The sequence below is a fragment of the Pyxicephalus adspersus genome, chromosome 6 (assembly GCF_032062135.1).
Source record: "Pyxicephalus adspersus chromosome 6, UCB_Pads_2.0, whole genome shotgun sequence".
In the NCBI taxonomy this organism is placed as follows: domain Eukaryota; kingdom Metazoa; phylum Chordata; class Amphibia; order Anura; family Pyxicephalidae; genus Pyxicephalus; species Pyxicephalus adspersus.
The window spans coordinates 8475853-8499803 of record NC_092863.1 but is presented as its reverse complement, the minus strand read 5'-3'; the positions used below and the strand labels follow the sequence as shown (position 1 = coordinate 8499803).

The following is a 23951-nucleotide window of genomic DNA, read 5'->3' as shown; positions in this document are numbered from 1 at the left end:
CCAAGAAAAAAATCATTTTAAGAAAAATCATTAAGAACCTCAGACAAACCGTATTATCAGAAATCAGCAATGGAAGTCTCCATTTGTCTCTGAATTCAGGTTTGCATCCTATTTAAGATGAATAGCAATATCAGCCCCCAACCCTTCTACATTCCACCCAAAATAAATCACTGGCCTTACATAGAGCCGGTATAGACAATGATAATGACATTGAACCGCAAGGACAGAAAGTCCTACAAAGTAGAATGGAAGGGCCATGAAGTTCACTCAGGCAGTGGAGGACAAGTAAGTGAATTCTTTCACAAATACACACGGTATGTAACCCTTCCCATGCCGGGTGACCTCCATACCATGCCACCAGCAAGGCTAATTATAGTGCCTATTGTCCCGTCACAGATGACTTGCAGAGTTCAGGGCTGTGCCTCACGAAAACAAGAACATCTTATCTTCACCAAGCTAGTTTGTTTTATGTATAAACTGAGTGTAAAACTCCGTGAATGCATGACACAAATCACAGAGATCCCGCTCAACCCCCGGCTCCCGTCTGGCTGGTTACAAACACTTAGGACAAGTTCAGTCACAGCGGGTCATTCAGGGACTGTCAGCAAACTTTTCATAAAAACACCTCTATGACAAGGGCACTGAACACACATTCACCCACAAGGCCTGAATACACATTCACCCACAAGGCAGGCTTGTCCTATGGAAGGATCACTGAACATAATCAGAAACATCTTCAGCCCAGATTTGCTATAACTCCATCAGAATCAGGAAAAGATAACTGGGCCGATCCAATTATTACCAAACCTAAAAGTGTTCTTATCCAACACCCACCCAGGATGGGGAGTAAGCCAGGGACACACGGGGGAGGGGAGACATCTAATAGCCGGGCTTTTATTTAGCAAATGTCCCGTGATAAGACATTGTTGGCAGCAAAGTGGTTAAACTATTTGTGAACGCTTGCTCACATCGTATGAATATTCATTTCAATTATCCACTTATGTGAAAAACAAATTCCTCTCGAGTCTGAACTGCCGATCATATGCAGATGAAATCATTTCACAGAACTGGATGACTGAAAGGAATATTGACAATTTCCTGAGTGAAGAATTTCGGCTCCTTTGGACCACTCGTTATATTGCATTGAATCTCCAAGCAGATTAGCCCACCCTGCGCGGATTCTTTGTGACTACAGAACACCTCCCCCCGATACTATGGGGAAAGATCTGAGGTGAGAACATGGGATGGAATCACAACATCAGTAAAGTGTTATCAGCACAACAAGAAATGTCGGGGTTCACTGGATTTCAAGCATATCAGCGGGGTCTATTTTCATATCAGTGAATCTCATAATCATTGAAACATTCCGTGGTGGCTAATCAATCACTCCTATTGGAGCACATGGACCTGAAGATTCTCCACAAAGGAAAGTAGCAATGAATGTTAGATTCACTGCTTTATTAAATAGACCCCACAGAGTGGTAATACAGAAGGAAAGGTGAATGTACCTCAGACGTGTAATGAATGTTTATTTGCTGCGGTCACCTGCAGCCATAACATTCACCTATATAAGATGCAGCTCTGTGCACACTGACACCTGCAGGTGAAAAGCAGTATTACTCTGTGTAAATATAAAATTGAGGCTGCCGCAGTTAAAAGCTTATTTACCTGCAGAGAAGAGAAGAGGTAAACTTCAACGAAATGTGAATGAGACCACAGCTAGCAGTGTATATGTTCCTAGTAGTTACACATACAGTGAATCACCCATTCACACAATGAACAAAGAATTTAAACTCTGATATGGATACACAGCTGCCAGATGTCTCGGTAAGATTCCTATGGGGACATTCTATAGGAATGAGATCGCTGCTGATATAAATGGTGACACCAAGACTTCCTGCACGTGATTCCCTAATTATATTCACCGAGCTGGAGGATGTGAAAGAACATTCACAGAGGAGTTACATCATCTTTATAATGAATCCCCCTCCTCAGTTTTTTGTTTACATTATTATTATTATATTTATAAACAATAGAATGTGAGGAAAGTGTCAGCACATCTAACGCATAAACCATCTACAGATACTAGATAATCATCGCTGATGTGAATGATACCTTGGGTGAATGTCTGGCACCTGTATAGCCCCCCCATAAGTGTATGAGAGAATTATACTGCGCTTCCTACACCAGGTCCAAGGTGACCCAGCCAGGCATACAAAGAGCGGCTTAGCAGCAGGAAACTTAAACCAGCAAAACCTGGGGAAGTTACAATGTCTGAGAACAACCCGAGCTGGCTGATATTATGTTTGCTAAAGCTTCATACACAATATAACTATTACATTGCACCCTCATCTAATGATAAGGAGCTCAAATAAAAAAAAATATATATTTTTATATAAATAAAAAATACATTATTAAAAAAACGTTATTAGAACAGGTTCAATGCTTTTTTTTCTTGGAATTGGACTTTATAGGTTCTGTGTGCAAACCTAATGACATGAAAATACTTATTTTGTTTAAAAGAAAATGTTTCTTAAAGAATTCACTGTGATCATGATCAAATTAATCTAATTCATATGATAATATATCTATTTATTTAAATGTATGTTTATCATGATTCATTATCCCAAGATCAATGGCTCAGTGGTTAGTACTCTTGTCTTTGCAGCGCTGGGTCCCAGGTTTGTATCTCGGACAGGACAATATCTGCATGGAGTTTGCAGGTTCTCCCTGTGTCTGCGTGGGTTTCCTCCCACATTCCAAACACATGCAGTTAGGTTAATTGGCTTCCCCCCAAAAATTGACCTTAGACTACATTAATGAGAAATGGCTATGGTAGGGACATTAGATTGTGAGCTCCTTTGAGGGACAGTTAGTGACACGACTATCGACTTTGTACGGCGCTGCGTAATATGATGGCGCTATATGAATACTGTGCAGTAATAATTTATCAGATGATTAATAACTGTTCATTAATATCTGATAATTAATCATCTGATAAATTAAGCATCATTAGTTGATATAACCTACTTTACTTGTTTTTTCCTGGGAACACATTGGGACACAGGATTCCCTATCAGCGACGGACTGACACTGAAAAATAATGAGATTGTATGAATATATACACAAACGGGTCTATCTATAAAACAGGGAATCACACATTCCCTCCAACATTCCTTTATGAGAATCTTCCAGGTCCATGTGTTTCAATGTCAGTAACTGAATTATTTCTTTAGTGCAGAAAAAATGAAATTTTGCAATCACATCTCTAGGAGGACCTTCTGGGTTTGGTCTAGTAAGTGTGCGGTGCCCCATGGCTGCCCCCATACACATATACTGAATAGAACAAGGCATGGTAAGTAAGTAATGGGAAAAATACCAACGCAGGGAGATTATAGATAATGGTGGTGACTACCTCCTTACTTTATAATTTTTAGATGGACTTGCACACTAAAACATATTCTTATATGTTGGTTTCATACCAATCTAGCACATACTATTGGCCTTTTTTTCTTTTTGTATTTTCAATCAGTAATGTAACTCATTAATCCTGTCAGTATGCTGGCAGCTAATGGTAGGTGTGCAGTTACATCTCTGCAGTATCCCAATGAACGTTCTACTCACCTTGAGACAGCCTCTTCTTCCACCGGCTGTGATTCCTTTCACTTACATAATTTTCTCTGGTTGTCTCTGCCTGAGAATGTTGAGCTCTTTCTATCTCCCCCTGTAAAATGCCATTTAGAAAGAGGATGAGAATTATATAGATTAAAGAAACATTGCCAGCAGTTTAATGGAGGGGTTTTGAGCCTTGTGGTTGGAAGTTTCATCATGCCCTGCTAACCTAGTGCTGCCAAGACATGCTGGTCCTTGCAGTTCGATGACATCAAGAGGGTTATATCTTGTTCTCTGAATGGAGTCCTTGTAATTTAAAACAAATACATAGGACCTGATTTATTAAAGACTGGACAATATAGACTATAATGGGAGAAATAGAGGTGATCCAGCAAAGGTATTACTTAAAAATTATTTGCTAATATTTGGGAAATATTTCAATCCTGCACCAGATCCATTCCAGGTGTGCTCAGTTACCCAGGCTCCCCTATAATGGTCTATCTCTTCCAGTCTTGAAGAATTTTAATAAATCCGGCCCATGGTTGGTAAATATTTGTTAAATAAGTGACATTGATGATATGGCTTTGTGGGAGGGGCTAAGACACCCCAAAATTGAGCAAAGTTGGCCATTGGCTCCAGCTTTTCAGAAAAGATCACAAATTATGTAAGTGTGCAAATATTTTTGTAATTTTTCACCCCCTATTTATATGCTGAGACCTGATAGCCAGCATTACTGCCTGAGTGTGGTCAGATCAAGCCTGTAAATCCACATATCATGTCAATGTCATGTGCAAATCACAGACACTCACCTGTTTAAATTTAGCTTATTCCTTACCAATGTTGTGAATGTTTGACCTACTTAGTATAAGACCAGTGGTCGCCAAGCAGTGGTTCATGTGAAAATTTTTGTTGGTCCACAGAAAAATATAGACATTATTTATATTTTTGTTTTATTATTATTAAAACAAAAATAATATTCAGATCAATTCTTATATTCTGAATGACAATTTTCGCCTTTAAAATTGCACTAAGTTCACAAACTGTTCTAGAGACGGAATAACAAGGGAGGCGCAGCGTGACGTCAGTGTAGTCTCAAGTTGTATGAGGCAACCATTGCCGGGCCGTACGCTTCAGTATTGTTTCCACCATTACAACAGCCACCCCGCTCCGCCAATACCGATTCTCATCCGAAAATCATTGTTTTATTTTATTTGTTTATTTCTCAGATGCTCTTTCAGGTAAGTATGACCTTACCTGTGTATTTTCTTTACCTGTTATATTTAATGGCATCACATAGTTTGACTTTGATAACTATCATTTCTTGTTTGGTCTTAGATTCCAATGAAACAAACCCATAATGAGCGAGAAAAAGCAAACAAATAATTTGCATTTCTTTAGTAATACCAAAGACAAAACTAATGATATTAGTAACAATAGTAATACTTCACTTTCCTGTGACCTGATCAATGAGTCAGAGCCTTCACAGTCCTTGTCAGGCACCATTAGGAAGATTACATTATTTTACAAATGTATTCATGTTTTTAAAAAAAATTCATAATAATGGTCGGCAGGATTTAAAATTATGAATTTAGAGGTCTGTAAGGTCCAAAAGGTTGGCGACCGCTGCTCTATGGTATATCCTTTACTCCTTTACCAATAGCTAAATAAAATTTTAGGTAGGGAAGTAATGAGAGAGGGATTCAGCAGCTGGGTCTGAACTGCAAACACATAGCATTCCTATAGAAACTTTACATACCTCGCTATCAGATGAATCTGCATCTTCATCCATGTCTTGATTTGGTGAATTCCCACATATTCCCTCCTCCTCATCTGTTGGTAAAGGACAGACATGTTACACAGCCCAATTCCTATTTGTATCAAAACATGACTGCTACACATTTGAACATAAGTAAAGACACAATAAAGGAACTACAGTGATGTTCTACATGCAGTGAAACATATGCAGTCATTTAGTAACCACAACGTATTAAAATGTAATATATGCACTATGCATATGTAACACATGCCTTTATGTAGCTGCTATAATACTGAATGTAGAAAACATATTTTATATTGCTTGGACTGGCTAGAGGCACATCTGGCAATTGGTAGAAGGGCAGATGTGTATAGAATTCTGTTCACCAGGACTCACACATTTCCATAATATAGTATACTAGAGCATCTCCTCTTTTTTAATCTTTTATTTTTTTTCACCTGCTTCTGATCCCCGATGTCTCTTGTATCCCTGTCCTGGTCTTTTAATGATTGGAATCGACTCTCTGGTCATTTCTGTGCCTTCATTGCGTTCCTGGAAAAGAAGAACTTTGAGTGAATATTGGAATCACTGGAATAGACCTTCCTAATCGTTCTGGTGATTAGGATATTAAAAGGATCAATGGGGGGGCTTCAAAAATGAACATGGTTCTGGTTAAAAATAACAATTGCGTAAGTATTGGATATCTTTTTTGGAATGCTACATAGGTATATTTTTGTGTCTTTATAAGATTTGAAAAGAGTGATATAATTTCTCTCCTAATACAAGGCAAGGCAAGGCAATCGTTTTTTTTAAATATTATCCCAAACTTAAACCTAAAGCTGAACTGCAAAAATGTGTCTGTTTTGATTTTGCCAGTGTAAGAAGAGTTAGACTCTTTATTGGGTTTTAATTTCCATTTGTAGTCTCAGGGGGTACTCTCTCACTTCCTGTCCAGGAAACAGTAATATATGGGTCAGGAAGTGAGGGTGAATCTCTCAAAATGAGAAACAGACACAAATAACCCAGTTAGAAAAGTTAGAGAAAAGTTTGACTGACAATCACCTTTCTGTCTGTTTCAAGCCAGAAAAAGTTGTGGGATCCTGTTACCTGCAGCACAAAGTGACAGTGTCTGCTGATAGCCCCTCCGGTAAAGTTTTGCACAGCAATCCTCACCTTCCTTTACCACCATCCTTACCACCTCCCTTGGCGCACTCAGTTTGTGGTTGAGTGGGCTTTCTGGAGATAGGGGAGCATGTAATCTCTCTTGTGTGACAGGGCCTAAATCTGAGTGGTGTATCACCAGGCCAAAGCTCTGTTATGTGGGGAAAGACAGCTGAGCGGTAGAAAGGAAGCTTGGGGATGTGATAATAGTTTGATAGGGAGACAGATAAACAGACATTGCCACCTTGCCTTGAATGGTGTTTATTTTGACTGGGGTTACATTACTCTCCAAATGTAAGTTCCTCTTTATAGACCAAAATTGCTACTGGTCAAATATAAAAGCCTGTCATAGCTATTCTTCATATATAAATATTTTCTCCAGAACAGAAACTAGTACTATCCAACTTAAAGTTATATTTGATAGTTGTACTCACCATCGGCACATTTAGTGTGTCTTCCCCTTTATCTCTTTCGTGTTCACTCTTAGCCAACAAAACGGAATCTTCTGTGTGGACTCCATGTCCAGAAAATGAAGCCCTGTTTGGAGATGAATCATTATTTCTGGAAGCTAGATTTGCCATATGTGTTTCATAATAGCCCTTTGGTTCTCTCTTGATGTCATTCTGAGCATTGTGATGCCCTCTTCTGGCATCGGAAAGGTCAAGTGGTTTATCTGGGGTGGCGACTTCTTCAGAATGGCGTCTCTTTGCTGGCTCTGCACACCTTGTCTCTCTATGTGACCAATCTGTTTCCTCCTCTTGACTATCTTGACGTCTGTTGTTTTTCCAATGTGTGCTCAAGACTTGTATCAGTGACAGTTCCTTTTCAACAGGGCTTTCCCTCGTTAAATACTTTGGCACATCCCCTGGTGAACTGGGTGATCTGTGTCCTTGGTTCTGCTTGGATATCACATAATGAATCTTCTCTCGTTGGTTGGTTATGTTCATTCGGTTTTTATATCCTTGCTCCCTCATGTATAACATAGCACCATGTAACTCTGCCATTGCAGCTTTTTCCTCCCACTCATCATCCGAACGCTTCCTCTCTGCTGCTGGCTCACGATTTTTGGCCAAAACATAGTGAACCTGCCCATCGTTGGGCACTCTTGGACCTCGCTGTACAAGGTGCTTTTGTATGAAATGTTGGCGCAGAAGGTTTAGTTGTTCCTCAGGGATGACATGTTTCAGAGAATCAAGAGGGGAAGGTACTTCAGGCAAATCTGTTCGAGTTTCCTTAGGATGCCTGCAAATTAGACCAGATCACTAAAAATGAAATACTCCTTTAATCTACTGTCATGGAACTGCAGAAACAAATGAGGTCAATCAGTGGTTAACACTCTTTGAGCTTTGCAGCGCTATGTCCCAGGTTTGAATCATGGCCAGGGTACTATCTGCATGGAGTTTGCTGGTTCTCTCCATGTTTCTGTGGGTTTCTTCCCACATTCCAAAAACATGCAGTAAGTTAAATTACTTACCCCCCAAAATTGACCTTAGCCTGTATTAAAGACATTTGACTATGGTAGGGACATTAGATTGTGAGCTGCTTTGAAGGACAGCTAGTGACATGACTATGAACTTTGTACAGCGCTGCGTAATATGTCAGCGCTATATAAATACTGTGTAATAATAACAATAATAATCAGTAAACAGCTAATGCTATCCAGAAAACAGTGCAACTGCTCCTCAAAAGATACAATAGGGTGATATGTGTTGTCACCTTGGGAAACATGTTACTTGTACCCAATGATAATAAAGGAAAAAACATGGAAATGAGAGTTTAGCTTAAGGTTGCTAACAAGTAAATGAAACTTTTGATAAGGATACAGAAAGTAGTAAAGCAGGGAAAATAAATATTACTTACACATCATTGGCAGAGCTGTGTTTTTGTATAGATGGCATTGTGACACTCTGTCCAGACTTCGCTCCTGGTCTCATCAATGCGATGGTTCCATGAAGCTGGTTGGAGATTCTCTGCTGGTTATGTGAGGTCAAAAGAACCTTTTGTACCCCAGATAAAGCCTACAAAATGAAATACAAGGTAGAACCACATATCTAAAAATATATCATCATCAGCTTCTAGTAGCCACTGTGGCCAAAAACCAGAAACAAAACATGTAACACATTGTGATAACTCTGAACGATATTGATGTTACTTGATGTAATTGTCCCACTCAGTTTATACTTATTACTTATTAAAATTTTAGGTAGCTGACATGTTCATATTTTCCTTATTTGATAATCTGTGATGTCTGAATACGGTTATCTACCTGAAAACTTGAGGTAGCTGTGGGGGGATTGGGGGGGACTCTGAAGAAGGTCAAAATGGTTGTTAGGTCAAGGGAATGTAGCATTCATCTATTACAATACTCATGGGGTATAGTTTGATTCTACATCTGTGTACTTCTTAAAGTGGGGAAAGATTAACAAACAGCATAATTACATACATATACATCACATACCAAGTCAGATTGCCGAGTTTCATTGTTTGCCGTCTGGATGCTCTTCAGCACTGGTGACAATTTTAGGACAGTGGGAGATGTTTCTGAATAAGGAAAATGCATGGGATTTTACAACGAACACAGTGACACGAATACAGTGGGAATGATGAACCCAAGGCAAAGAATTTGTGATTATTTTAAGCATGTAATTCCTGCAGAATTTCAACTCTCCTCTGTGGGGACCCAAACTTACTCCACACTAAGTTACATCTAACAGGCTAAGTATATGGTCATATTACCTTTCCTGATACAGAGGTGCAATCCTTCTGAACTGCCTAGAGCAGTATTTTTGCCCTGCTATAGCTGGTTATACATTCAAGCAACACTTGGACTTTCTACTTTTCTATGCAATACAGGCAATAAAGGGTGTAGAACATGGTAGTTTAGTTTTCTGAAAACATTCCAGCACCCTGCTTTAGCATTCCTTTGAAATGGTTTTAGCCCTGATTCAATTAGTAGGTTGGCTCTCTGGAGGAGTTATGCAAATGCCATAATGGGTGAATATCAGTCTGTAGCAGTGGGCATTCTTAGGCATGCATACACCCATAAGTAATGCCCACATGTGATGCTGAGTCTCCATAAATAAAATAACTGAAATTCTAAGAATAAAGGTGGTGGGCAATGGAAATTAAGGCTGTAAAGGAAAGGGCTAGGTGAAGCTGGATGTCCTCCAACTAATAAACTAGGCAGGCTACATCTGACTTGATGCAACTTCTATTGCACACTGTGAGAAGCACACACTTTGCAATGAAATCAGAATAACCTATTTCAGTATAGGAACCTGTACAATTTTTGAGTCTCAAAAGAATACTTGAGTTCAGCTCCCTCTAGTGGCTGTCATTAATGACAGAACAATCATACTCTTCCATAATTCTCTTTTTTAGATGAATAGTGAATTCTACCTTGAACCAATTACAATGAGAATGCATAGAATTAGCACAACTTGTTTCCTACTCTGTGAAGACGTGAACACATGTATAACTGACCTTCTGAAGCATTGTGATCAGAAACAAATTCCTGTGCCTCGTCGTCTTTACTTGTCTGTGTTCTGTTTTGTTCTGGGTTGTTTTTAGGGTTGGATGTGGGGAGCTCAGAGTGTGGTGGCTCTGGCGTAGCATTACTTTCAGGGCTATGGCTTCTAGATCTGTTCTTCTCACTGCAAACAAACACAAACCATTGTAATAATCAGAGGATAAGCATACCCTGGTCGGAGTGACAGTAGAGCTTTAAAAAAAAAAGTAAAAAAACAAAACAGGAATGTTGTTCCCTGAAATGGCGGCCAGCGCTTTGAAATGATGAGCACCAAGCACTTACTCCAAGCTCTTGAGTTTTCTCAGCTCCTCAAGGAGAGACTTGTTTTCTTCTTTTAACAAATTAATTTGATTGGCTGAAACAAAGAAAATGAAAGAATGCCATAAAACCTACAATAATAATGTTTCTTCTATAGTCCAAATAGCAACAAAATGTCATAAATTTGTAACATACATTATAATAAATTCATGCTTAAAGCTAAAATCCAGACAATGAAATATAATATATGAAAAACATTTTTCCTGTGAAAACTGGTATTGGCTTTACTGTATTATTTCTGTTCATCCAGTCATTATAATTACACAGTTTTATCAGATCAGGCCATCTTCCTGCTCCTATCAAATGATTATTTGCAAACATGTGTGCTTGGAAAACATTGGCTCCTAATACTGACAACCCCTTACCCTCCAGGTATATATGCTGATGTACAGCGGATTGTAAAAAGATCAAACTTAAGTCAAATTCAGCTATTTCTGCAATCTGCATTGAAATATATATTTGAAGGTTTTTAAATAAATACACAAACACAATAAATAAAAAAATAAATGCTACTAGTATTGTTTAATAGCTGCCTGGAATTCAGCTTTAAATGTAGCCCTATCTGGTCTAACATTTCTTAACACTGTATAGTACAACAGTACAGTTGTGTATTTTTGTTTCTATGATGGGTTTGTTTTGCAACAGCAATACCAAATACCAAAACGAAAGCCACAGAAACCCAGTGCAGAGGTTGAACTGGGTCTCTACTATCTAAAGCTACGTACACACTTCCAATTAATATCGTTGGTAAACGAACGACGAACAATCCTGCACGATATCTGCGAACGATCGTATAGCACCGATCCTGTACATACAGATAACGACACGATCGTTCGCAGATATTGTACACACGATAGATGCGATCGTTTGAACGATACAGGAAGTGACGTGCACCACAGGAAGTAAGCGAACGTTCGTTCACCGCGCATGCTCAGACCATGGACGATCAATGAACGACCGTACACACGATAGATGGTAAACGATCGTCGTCCAATCCGATCCGCCGGTCCGGTCGTTCATTTCCAGCGACTATTCTCGTTCGTCGGCGTCGTTGGTTACTTTTTTTACGAACGATGTTTGCCCAATCGTTCGTTCGTCGTTCGTTCGTCGTTCATTTCCAATGATAAAAATTGGAAGTGTGTACGCAGCTTAATTAAAAGTTCAATAAGGCATTTTAGAGACTTGATGTATTAAAGCTCCTCAAGGCTGGAGAAGATACACTTTCATCAGTGAAGCTGGGTGATCCATCAAACCTGGAATGGATCTGGTCCAAGACTGAAACCATTTTCTAACAAATATCAAATGATTTTTAGGAAATCCATTTCAGGTTTGCTGGATCACCCAGCTTCAGTGATGAAAGTTTATCTTCTCCAGCCTTGAAGAGCTTTAATAAATCAGGCCCTTAAACAGAAGTCAAGAGGAGAGAATTGACATGAAGGAAACGGAGAAGATGGTTTACTTTGTATGGAATGTCCTGTGGCCATCAGATAGTAAGTGCAAGCCTTAATATGAGCCCAGACACTCACTTATAGAAATAGGCTGGGTGTGAAATATCATTATATCACAATCAGTAAGTATTCAGACTTTGAAGACAACTGTTTGGAAGTTTTGACTGGCTTTTATAGTTTAACCCATGTGGATATAAAGTAGAATTATGATAAATGATTCTGCTGCTAACATCTATATACATTTATAGGGTCACCTTTGGTTTACTCTCTTGTCAGCAATACAGCTGCTGAATTTTATAGTAGCAGGAAAGAGCATAGAGTCATTCTTCCATCAGTACAGCTATCAGGTAATGCAGGAACAGGGAACAAAGAAATCTCATGACACAGTCTATTCTCTTGTATTCACAATACTCCATTGTTTTACATATCACTATCATTTTATTGCTGGGCTCCACACAACATGTGACTTCTTGTGACCAGAGCAAGCTGCTGTGTTGTCAGACTCAGAAACTCCGGTAACAGGTCAGATTTTTTTTTTAATTTAAAAAAAAAACTCAGATATGGAAACATATATGGAAACAAATAAAAGCAACACTTTCATTTACTTTTCACTGTTTATTGGGCTAATACGTGTTTTTGAAGGAAATATAGTTTTAGTCATAAATTTCAGCGTGATTGTGTTAATAGTAATATTTATTTTCTATGTCTGTAAGTTTTCTAACATTTATCACTCAGTTGTAATATTGATCTAGTGCTAGTAGTCAACTAGAGGGCATTTAATCAGTCGTTTGCCTGCCCGGTGGGTGCATCATCGCACAAGCTGGCTAAACGGTACTTTAGGACTGAGTGGTGGGCATACAGCATTACATAAGTGATGGTCAGCCCTAGAAGATAACCTACCCCCTGTGCAGCACTGCGTAACATAAATCCTGTTTATTAATAATAATAATAATAATAACCCTGTCTGGGGGGAATTGTGTGCAGTGTGGCTCAGGTGGGGAAGGTCAACTGCTTGTTGTACTATTTTAAAATGTATCTAAACCTAAAAACATGCAGCTTACATTTGCTTAAATGTGATGGCTACATTCATTTTTTCTTATTGTGTTTATTTTTTCAGGATGGGGAGAACACTTTGGCATCCTTACCTTGAGTACCCGATGATCTTGTCCATGCACTACTCACATGTGATTGTATTTAGGTATTCTATTCACATCACCGTTATTTTGTGATTTGGGGTTGACAATAAATTTAATGCACCGCCCTCCAAAATTTAATAAGGGTCAGTCCTTCCAAAATAGACATTTCAATATTTTTGTCAAATGCTGGATGAGTTAAACCAATTGTGTAAAATTCATCTGAAAACTACATTCGGGAGATCTGTGACTTCCCAGTTCTCCCAGGAAATAAAGCTTGGAGGTCTTACTATCCAAAATATATAAAAAAAACAGGGGTTGTCTAAACTAACTATATTCCACATATTACATAAACAGCCCATCCGTGGATAAAACGCATTTAAATATTGGTAAATGTACCAATGGGGTATTCAAGGCCCTTTGGGTATACTTACTCAGGGAGGAAATCTGCTGCAGATTGTGAAAGTGACAGTTCTCATATTCTTGCTGTTTCTTTTTTGCTAGTTCTTGGGTCACTGTGCACCTGTCACACAATCCGGCTCGTAACCTTAACAAACAAAAATAAAAAGCCAATATTAAATCACATGCCAGGAATAATACGAAGTATAATTAATTAAAGAGGAAGCTTTGCTATGTCATTTTAGATAACAGCCTGGGGAACTGGTATGAAGAACTGAGCACAGCCTGGTAGAGTTGTCCTTAAAACACATTTTTTTTAGTACTGAAAAACTTGTGACAAAATTTTTAATTTATTTATTTAATTTTAATGTTTAAGTTATAAAACTGAACAACTTTTTCAATGAATAAAGTTTTAACTGAGAGGTAAGGCATTTCAACTATTATTGTATCAACATATAAAGTAGTTCAAACAAGAGAAGTTCATAATGTACAAAAATAAAGAATGTGGCCCACAGGACCAAGTTTTACAAGATGTGATTCATTAATGAAAATTGTGCCCACTGTGCCCTCACTGCACACACAAGCGACATGCAGTGCCAGTAGTGTGCCAGGCATTGGAATGTTCATTGTGTTCCAGGACCTGCCCAGAAGTTGTAACAGTAGAGCTATAGTCCCAGCCCGGCATGAAAGAGTTTGACACAAGAATGTGTGTTCAGGTAAAACACCTCCAGTGCTGTGGAGAGGGTTTATTTTGACTGCCTGCCACTGACGCATAGTGCAGAGGAGGTTTTAGGATTACTACCCATTGATCAACAATGGAGGGGGGTTATTGTCATTTACACCAGTGTTGGGGGTTATTATTGCTGCCACTGACACCAATGATGGGGTTTATTTCATTACCACACTACAAGTCATGCATCATTAAGCAACGGCCACTTCTTGTGCCTGCTTTTGTATGGCAGCCTCCAATATTATGTGAGCAGCATTTTACCTAATAACTTCAAAATATTTTAAATACCTATTTATTTGGGGTTCCTAGCTAGTACAGCTAGTGCAGGATACAACATCTCCTAGCAAACGTCTGTATTCTGGGTGGATCGATATGGTTTAGATGAGGCTTTACTCTAATTTTCGGATACAAAAAGTGGTCTTTGGGCTCTTTGAAGATAGATAACCCTGGATAAGATCAATGGAAATCCACTCATATGAACCTGAACAAATATCAACTACTAAAACACTCCTTACATGAATAGCATATTCATTCCTTGAGTGACATGAAGTTCTTACCTGTTCTCAAGCACTTTAATATTCTCATTGAGCACTTTGTGCTGCTCCCGCAGTAAGTGATTCTTAGAGAACAGCTCCTCAAGCCTCTGAGTGTCCCTAAATAAAGAAAAAAGACAACATATTGTGAAAAGCTCAAACATTCCAGAAACCAAATACTATAGGGAAAATTGTTCACAGATGTTAACAATGTAGGTGGAATGCATAATTGTGGCATGAGACAGTGTTCAGACCTTAGAAATACTTTTTTTTGTTAGCTGTCACTGGCATTCTTGTGCATTTTCGCTTTTGTACAGATATTTATAAAAAGAAAACAAAGAAATAGGAGAAAAATAATTCCACCTAGGGCATCTATGAAAAGGTATTGACAGCCAGGCTGGTATAGCTGGAAGACAGCCAGTTGCAAAAGATCAATTAGACAGCTACACATACAAGCTCTCCACACTTGCTGCAAGGGTGCTCTGTTCTCATCTGATTCCTATTCCATGTGTTCATGACTATCCCCATTCATCTACTTTTCATTTGGTACCTTCCTGGGGTAGCAGGAAATAATAATTTAGTACACCTATCTGACTCCTGTATACCATTGGTGAACACATTTATAATGAATTTTACATGAGCCTGATGATGGGTAAAGGTAATGTCAAGAAGTTGTTGGGAGGCAGTAAAGTTCTGCCTTATGAAACAAAACAAGAGATATCATTCTGAATAATAGGTTACCATTAGTCTTCTGTGAAAGTAAAAGCAAGTAAACAGTATGTAGATTCTTGTGGAGGAGCAAATGATGCATTGTGTTTAATGACTACAATGACCATCTGTCAGCTTGCTTTGCACTTACCGGCATCTCTCCATTGTTAGTTCTGTAAGCTTTGCCTGCATTCCTGAAACAAAACAAGACAAGTCCATTATTTCTTCCAGCATGTGCCGGTTTCCTGGTGTTGAAAACCAATTAACCAAACTTGCCTGTTTGCAGCTTAGTCTATCTGTGAACGTCCAAAGCAAAAGCTTTATTAAATATAATGCATGGCCCAATTACAGATTTACTTAGCTCTAAAATGTCATATTAGGGGAAAAGGTTGCAGATTATGATTGCTGTTGCTCCCCAACATGAGGTCTTATTAATTAAAGCTCTCCAAGGTTGGAGAATATACACTTTCATCAGTGAACCTGGGTCATCCAAAAAAACTAGAAGAGATCTCAACCAGGATTAAAAACATTTCCCAACAAATAGCAAAAGACTTTCGGAAATCCATTCCAGATTTGCTGGATCCCCACAGTGTATCCTCTCCAGCCTTGGAGAGCTTTAATAAATCAGGGCCATGAATAAACATGAATGCTTTGTCAATACATATATGCCTTTACATCCAGGGTTCAAAAAAATATTCAGCGGCTGTTGGAAGCTGCTTACCAGGATTAGGAATAGTGCTTTAAATCTAGAGTTTTCCTTTAACCGGTCACATGTTCCAGTTCAAGCAGTACGTATCCCAAATGCCTCTAGTGCAGGAGAACAGGTAAAGGTGGAGGCTTATTTCAGATCCTCTTACATGTTTATCAAAGGAGTGGTTAATAATTATTCTTACAACACAATTGCTGCAAGCAAGAAAGAGATTGCAGCTTTTAAAACAGTATTTGTGGTTAAAATAGCTAAAAGTGATCCTACATTAGGTGGGAGTTTTGGAGACAGTTGAAGGTTTTCTATTATCCATAAAGGGATTTTGGATGCCATGTACAAGATGATACATAAAGGCAGATATTGTTATAGGCATTTTTTATATAGCCTTATTCCTAGATTTCATCCACCCCTTGACATGCCCTTTGGCATTTTTTGTGCAGCCTTAAGGGTCACTGCAGACACGGTTCTTAATTTTTGCTTCTTACTCAATCAGTAAAGAAAAAATATGAATTTTACAGCTATTATTTAAATTGTTTGATTTATTCTATTCTATTGAATTTTTTTATGTTGTTTATTTTTTATCTTTGTTTTGACAGGTTTTTTCCTCTTTTTTAATATGGCTATGGAGAGGTGGTTGCACTTACTTTGGAGGTGACTGTTAAAATTTGGCATTGGTTGGGGCGCCAGTGTTTTTCTGTGTATGTTTGTGTAAACTGGTGAAGTGCTGCACACTATGAAGATATCATTCATTTTTTAATAAGACCTGGATAGACCGCAGGGATACTTGTGGCTGGCCCCCCTGCAACTGGACAGAAATCTGTCCAGCTAAGTAAGGTGAATAAAGACCCTCTATGTGTGGTGGTGTGAACTGGTGAGGTGTGTACTATAAGGATATCAAAAGACCATTTGTTAATGATCTAGACAATAATGCCAACTTGTCCCCTTATAGCCAGACATAATGAAGCCTAGTAAAACAAGGCGAATGAAGATTACCTTTTCATTTATTTTTGTAACTACAGTATACCATTGCTGCCATAAGCACCTCCTTCCCTGCAACAATTTTAAATAAGAGGGCTCCTGGAAGTACAAACATCAGGTACTTGTTTATGTAATTTTGTATATTTGTATTTTTGTTTTTGGATCATTATGTGATTTAGATTTGTTCTTTATCTTGTATTTTCCATAAATGAAAGTAATATAGGTCTCTATGGTTATAGACTTCTCTCCTGAAGAAGTGGATTTTTTTCCGCGAAACGCGTCGAGAAGTATTTTTTAGAATTTAAACCCTTTGGGGGTATTCTGTAAGGAGAGGTCATTATATACACCCATGATTTTTTTGTGTTTTTTGTATTTGAAATGATGTTTGTTTTTAATGTTTATTAATAATAACATTTTGTTATTTTTGTAATCTATGGATGGTACTAGCTTTAAAAGTCCTGCTTAAAATTTATGTCTTTCATCGCATATCTTTTCCTATGTTTTTTCCTCTTTTATATTTGAGAAATACTCTTTTTTGGGCAAAATATTAAATGCGGCAAATACCTAAATATCTACGGATCACAGGTGGAAGTATTGACTTGAAAAATGGGCTGTAATCTCTAGCTGTGTAATGTAACATGCTTCCAAGTCACTGCATACCTTCTAAAGCATCTTCTACAGCATGCCTGTGATGGCTGAGGTAGTGGCCCCTTTTATTATGTAAATTGACAACCACTGCTGTAGATCTATGCCCCAGGATTCATTTTTCTTTTACTTTGTTCCTGTAGCTGCAGTGCTTTAAAGGTATAAAACCCATGGAAATGTGCCTGTATTCAACAATAAATTTAAAAAAATAATTTACTCAACATATATTGTAATGAACCAAAACCAATGATGAATGTGAAGGTTGAAAATTGTCATCATTGGAAGGAGAAAAAAAAAAAGAACTGACCAGGCATAAGAGGTCCAAGCAGGAGTTATTCACAATGATATTGGTGAATTATTACAAGTGCACAAGCACTAGTTAAAAGAAAAAATGTTTTATGCTACATGGATTCCTGAAAATTTGTTGGCAAACCTTGGCAGCAGGGTGATAATGTATGGACCATACCAGCTTGTTAGGTTGTGTTCCAGTAGGAAGGTCAGTGTTATTGTATTTAATGAAAACAGTCTATAATATTACAATGTGTTAAACTTCCTGCCAAATGCATTGTTAAACGTCTGCTCAGGCTCAATAAATGTAAAATATTCAATGCGGTCCACGTGACAAACCTGTCTGTCGAGTTTCTGTCTTTTTGCACAACTCAAACAGGTATTTGCACTTCAACTTAAACTGTGTTTGTGTTATAGGTAAAGGTGACATTGAGGGAGGTCCTGTTAAATTCCATATACCATCCGCTGGTAGTAGACCCACAACCTCAATTTACGAGGTAATTTAAAGGGTCACATGCAACTCACAAGCTTGCGTTATGTAAAATAGGTATTTAAAATTAAACTGACCAGGTCTAAAGCAGCAACAGTGTTGAAGTGCAGGGACTTTGAGCTGCCCTAAGGTATCTTTTCATCAATGTGTTCCTATACTGCTAGGCTGTACATGGGGTCTTTACTGCATCCCAAATAGCTATTAGGTTTTAGACATTCTGCCATTAAGCCCACTTCTTGTCAATCATATGTCAAAAACACAGAAACATGACAGCTGACTGATAGGGCAAGGTAAGGGATAGGTCACAGTGAATCTGTTGTTGCCAACAAATCATCAGTGAGAAAATTACTGAGAACCAACTATGGTGTGGCTTCTTTGTTGCCTTAACCAGCTAGGCGTGAATCCTTTGATTCTGCTTTGTTTTGGTAAGTGACAAGTTGACCTCTAGCAAGGAAAGTGTTAGCTGTAATCACTTGACACTATTGTGAGTGTGACAAGGACCTTAAAATCAAAAGGTGAAGGGCTTTACATACCTACAATTCATGGTCAAGTACAAGAAGACATGGTCTTATGAACACCCCAGTCCTAGGTTTTAGGGGGCTCCATAGGTTCACATGGATGAATCAGGATATTGACTAACATAGACACTTGCAGCTGAACAAGGTAGATGAAATTTAGCATAGTTGTTACCTAAGGGATGTTTTAGGCCAGGATGAATAGCCAACTAGATGAATCACCAAATACTTCATCCAGGTATCCACAAAAAAGAAGAACATCATAGACAACTGGCTTTAGGTTCTGTCCATCCTTCAAATAAATTACAGACCTCTGGGTATTACAGTCACTTGTTGCTGTGTCTTATAAAATAGTATGGTCAGATTTGTAGCTGCAGAAAATGTAATGCACAAATTTAAATGTGAATTCCTAAATCATTAACTATGCAAACCTAATTGTTCAAAAAAAAAAACTGATGAAAAGTCTTGTTGCCTACCTTTGCTAAAAGTCATTGACCCAGAACGGGTATGAATATAAGGACTTTTCTCTGCATCTAATCTGCATACTTGTCCCAGTTCAGCAACTTAGCAACTACTGAACCAAGAGTCAACCAAGTAAATAATGTCTTTTAGACTGGTGGTCCTAAGTGGAGATAAATCTACAACCCCGTCCCCCCCAAAAAAACCTCAGTCAGTCAATGACAGCTACTGGGCAAGCCAATGCTATCCGCTCGTTGCTCAAACCTGTGATCCCAGCACCTGAAAGGAGAGTATCTTCCGAAAAACATGACATGACCAAAAGTAGAAAGCTGCAAAGGAAGACGATGCTGACTTCAGAGCATAGAGACACCAGTTGACAGGCTTTGATGCAACACTTTTGAAACAAATTATATTTAAGTGCAAGCATAGTTGACCTGCAGTTGACTTGCCTATTTGACTATTGGGACCTTTCCTAAGCTGTCAAAAATTGGACACCATTGATGTATGTATATATATATATATATATATATATATATACATACAGTATATATATGATATAAGGTGCATTCAAATAGAAAATATTCTTTAGAACAATGCCCACCTCTTTTACCAGGGTTGCAACCGCTGCAGCACTGTGGGGGCCCTTTATGTGATGCACATGAAGTTGTTCCTACCATGCAAGTGGTTGTGAAAGCCTCTAAAGATGGGAGAAATCCTCTCTGTCAAACAAATAGCATTTTCCAAGGAAGATCAGCAGTGGTAGTCCCTATATTGTTCTCCATTTAGGTATAACTTACATTTGTAAAATTGGTGTGCCAATAGATTATCCTAAGTATTTTAATAAAAAAAAGCTACATGTTGTATTAAAATGTACAATATTACACCAATACTGAATCATAAGCAGCCTCTGACTGAGGAGTAGGACAAGTCTGTTCAAGAGTTGTTGTCCTGTGGCCTGTCTGAACGAGACACAGAACAATGCAGTCTTACCACCAGCTTTACTCGTTTAACCAACACAGCCTAATTCACTTTCCCAGAGTATTTTTCTCACGACTCTTTTCATAACATGCCTCATCCTGTACTTTATTATAGGACAAATAATTAAGGACCAGGAAACCAAAATGACACTCTAATTTCCACAAATACACTACAAATGTAAAAATTGCCATTGTTTCACAAAAAATGAGAGTTCTGACACACTTTCACAGCCTTGCTAGCTGGCATTTTAGACTAAAAGAAAGTACAGTTCTGAAGTGAACAAAAACTCATAGACACATATTTTAAATGTATTTAAAAAAGACAGATGGTATCAGTAACTGAATTAATCTGTACTTTTATCTATTGTACAACATAACTCAGACTGATAAAGTGAGGGATAGCACAGGGAACTGGCCAGGCACTGTGCATTGCAAACTTCTGTTGGTCCAACACTGGGCCTGATTTATCAAAGCTCTCTAAGACTGGAGAAGATGGACTTCTCATGGGAGAACTTGGGTGATGCAACAAACCTAGAATGGATTTCTTAAAAATAATTTCTTATTAGCAAATGTTTTTAATCCTGGACATTAGGGTTTGCTGGATCACCCGGGTTCTCCAATGATTATCATTTGCTCTGGTCTTGGATAGCTTTAATAAGTCAGGCTAAAAGAAGGAGATAACAAAGTAACAATATATCAATGTGTTCATTCTGGGCCTATTTAGGGAGTTTAGAAATCCAACTGTGTTGTTGTGTGCTTGTGTAGGTTTGCATTCTGGATCACAAGACTGGCTGAACTAAATTACAAATTCTTTGTCAGGTTTCACAGTATGAATATATATGACTTAGTGACTCACCGAACAGTGAGGGGAAGGTCAGTAAGGACAGGTCTAGTCTACAGCACCTTTAAAAAATGAGTCAGCAATGGCAGTTCCAATATCTCACTATGGCAGGGAGTGGATGATTAAACTAGCAAAAAATAACTTCTTACCTAGAACCTCCTTGTCATGGATCTCCTTCAGTCTGTGGAGCGCTTCACTAAAGCTCTCATTTGCCATGTTGCTGTCAGCAGTAGCCAATATCTGTAGCAATCATTTACTTGTCGTTCTGAAAATAGAAATAAAAAACACAAGTATTCATATTAGCATGCGGAAGTGGTAAGGTGGACATACCATTTGTGTACATAGAGGACCGATTTATGTTACAAGTGGGTGAGGTGGGTGCATAAAGGCCTGGATATGATCCAATCCATGTCTCAATTTGGTCAGTACTGGGGTCAGAATCTTTGTTATTTTGCACTTGCATACTGCTGATAAAGAGATGCAGCATGCTAACATAAATTGGCTGCTTGCTTGATATTATTGGCTTATACCAACCAGTGATAGATTTTTTAGATGAAGGATGAATGAATTGATGACGTTCACAAAAGGACATGCTGGGATCCTTAGTTGTAAGACTGTAGGGTGTGTTTAGCTAGGAGATGTGGCCCTTGACCCATTGTACAGAAAACTTGTTATTTCACTTTATGTTGACTATCTGGTTGAACTTGTGAGCGCTAATGTTTAACTCCACCTCATATTAACAACAATGCTTAAAAAAGTAAAATAGTCTGCATTGGGCAATTATCTTCCCCACTGAAGCGTCTCTCAATGCTTCAATCCTGGGATCAATTGATGAGCTGTAAGGTATTCAAATGTGTAGGTCATCCTACTTCGTCAATTCAACCAAAATGACTGCCATTTTCTTCTTTTAAGGATGAAACGCGTGCCTATCTAACATTGGGGATACACTATTAGTTGGACTGGTTTAAAAGTCTAGTGTGCCCCAAATTTGTCCTTCAGTATTGCAAAACTCTTCTTTTCCCCCATTATTTGGTAATAGTAATAAACACCAATGCCCTGTCAAGCCAGGTTGAGCATTTATGTTAAGGTGAGTGCTGTCTTTTTGGTAGTTGATAACTTCATAACCAGTCTATCCAATATATCTTTACATACTAAGCTTTCAGTACTATTACCTCCTGGAAACATTTGTGGCATTTGATTGAACATACGAAATGCCAAAACAAAGCCCTAAAAACACCAACTTGTACAGTTTAGGGATGATTCTGTCCATGTTTTGAATGATGATTCATTCCCTACAGACCTACTGTTGATCATATAAAAGAGTAAGAACATTTTCTCTTCCAACAACATCCATGGTACATGGTGATGTTAGCATTCTGGCCTCTGCATGGAGTTTGCACATTCTCCCTGTGTCTAAGTGGGCTTGTTCCAGGTTTCCTCCTACATTCCTAAAATATGCAGTTAGATTAATTAAAACCCTCCAAAAACTGGCCTTAAACTGTGTTAATAACTTATGACTATGGAAGGGACATTAGACTGTAAGCCCCTTTGTGAAACAGTAACTGACACGCTTATGGACTTTTGCATAATGTCAGCACTAAATAAATACAAGATAATAATAATAATAGTATGGTCAGGGCTGCAGATAGCCCCTGTGCTGTGGCTAATAATGCTTTGAGATAATTGTGAGTAGATCTTCAAATTACAGGAATTATACCCCAATAGACTCCATATTACTGCCCAATTACACATGGATGTTTCAGGTTTCTGTCCCATTACTGACTTCGTGGCTACTTTAGGTCAGTATTTCACAACGTAATAAAGCAAAGATAAAGATGTTTGGGTTTTTTTCCAGCACAAATGTTCTTTAGATCATCAGTATGTAACTGATACAATGCATCCTGTATTCTGCATTGATCTGTAATTCTGCCAGTGCAACCACCGGAAAATCAACAGATTCCCTGCAGCAGAAAATATAGCTGAATCTAGGCTGTTATATATACAAGCAGTGCAGGCTTGAGACAGTAAACTTGTCCAGTATTAGGGTGTGACCTGTCTGCCCGGTTTCATTAGCAGGAAACCTGATGACTTCTCTAAACCCTTGCCATAGAAAAACACCCCATATGACACAATGGCAAACAGCCTGTAGGCCATAATCTTTGTCATACTATGCCACATATACAGTATGTTTTCTTCCATTATATATTCAAGAAATAATGCTTCGAAGTAGACCGTCTGCCAAGACTGTACATAGCACATATCTGTACTGTTGACCTGGCAAAATTCTGCTGCAATTCTGTGAAGGCAGCCTTGTGATTTGCACACCCCTGACACACAATATAGCCAGAAACATTAGATCACCCATAAAGCTTGCAGCTTTGCAGCTACATATACCACTTTTCTGCCTCCAGTCTGCTCAGTTCTTACCATGTAACCCTGCATAAATAAAGAAAAATAGCTTGTTTTGTGTACACCCAGTTAGCTAAAGAGAAGTACTCTTGCCAGCATTATTCTATGTGTATGACAACAGACATATTTGCTCATTACATGTTGTATAAGTACATAGTATATTCCTTCTTAGTAAAGTATGGCATTGTCCTACTTCCTGCCTGCTGTATAGGGAGTACTAGCAAATATCACCAAACTCCCAACACTCAGTCTAAGCTCCCATAAGACCATGTATTACTTATATATATTCATATTACAGAGCAGCCACTCGTACTAA

At 38.4% G+C, this 23951-nt stretch overlaps 1 protein-coding gene and 1 long non-coding RNA gene across 3 annotated transcripts in view; one reads left to right on the top strand and one right to left on the bottom strand.

Annotated features, from left to right (window-relative positions):
• Nucleotides 1-3557: 3557 nt before the first annotated feature.
• RBBP8NL (RBBP8 N-terminal like) overlaps nucleotides 3558-23951 on the bottom strand; it is a 29862-nt gene continuing 9468 nt past the window's right edge. Inside the window, exons 2-13 of one of the 2 annotated variants that reach the window (XM_072414445.1) lie at nucleotides 21376-21491; nucleotides 15479-15521; nucleotides 14644-14739; nucleotides 13392-13504; nucleotides 10341-10413; nucleotides 10013-10182; nucleotides 8988-9070; nucleotides 8390-8547; nucleotides 6964-7771; nucleotides 5827-5920; nucleotides 5369-5442; nucleotides 3558-3724 (exon numbers count right to left, since the gene is read on the bottom strand). In XM_072414445.1, coding sequence (XP_072270546.1) covers nucleotides 3617-3724; nucleotides 5369-5442; nucleotides 5827-5920; nucleotides 6964-7771; nucleotides 8390-8547; nucleotides 8988-9070; nucleotides 10013-10182; nucleotides 10341-10413; nucleotides 13392-13504; nucleotides 14644-14739; nucleotides 15479-15521; nucleotides 21376-21442 — 1887 coding nt within the window. In that variant the 5' untranslated portion in view covers nucleotides 21443-21491 and the 3' untranslated portion in view covers nucleotides 3558-3616. Of the gene's footprint in view, nucleotides 3725-5368; nucleotides 5443-5826; nucleotides 5921-6963; nucleotides 7772-8389; nucleotides 8548-8987; nucleotides 9071-10012; nucleotides 10183-10340; nucleotides 10414-13391; nucleotides 13505-14643; nucleotides 14740-15478; nucleotides 15522-21375; nucleotides 21660-23951 lie in introns of those variants that run through there. The other variant, XM_072414446.1, reaches the window with a different exon arrangement.
• LOC140333054 (uncharacterized) lies at nucleotides 12269-18315 on the top strand. The gene is made up of 3 exons (XR_011921272.1): nucleotides 12269-12346; nucleotides 12942-13022; nucleotides 16630-18315. It is a non-coding gene; the product is annotated as an uncharacterized lncRNA (long non-coding RNA).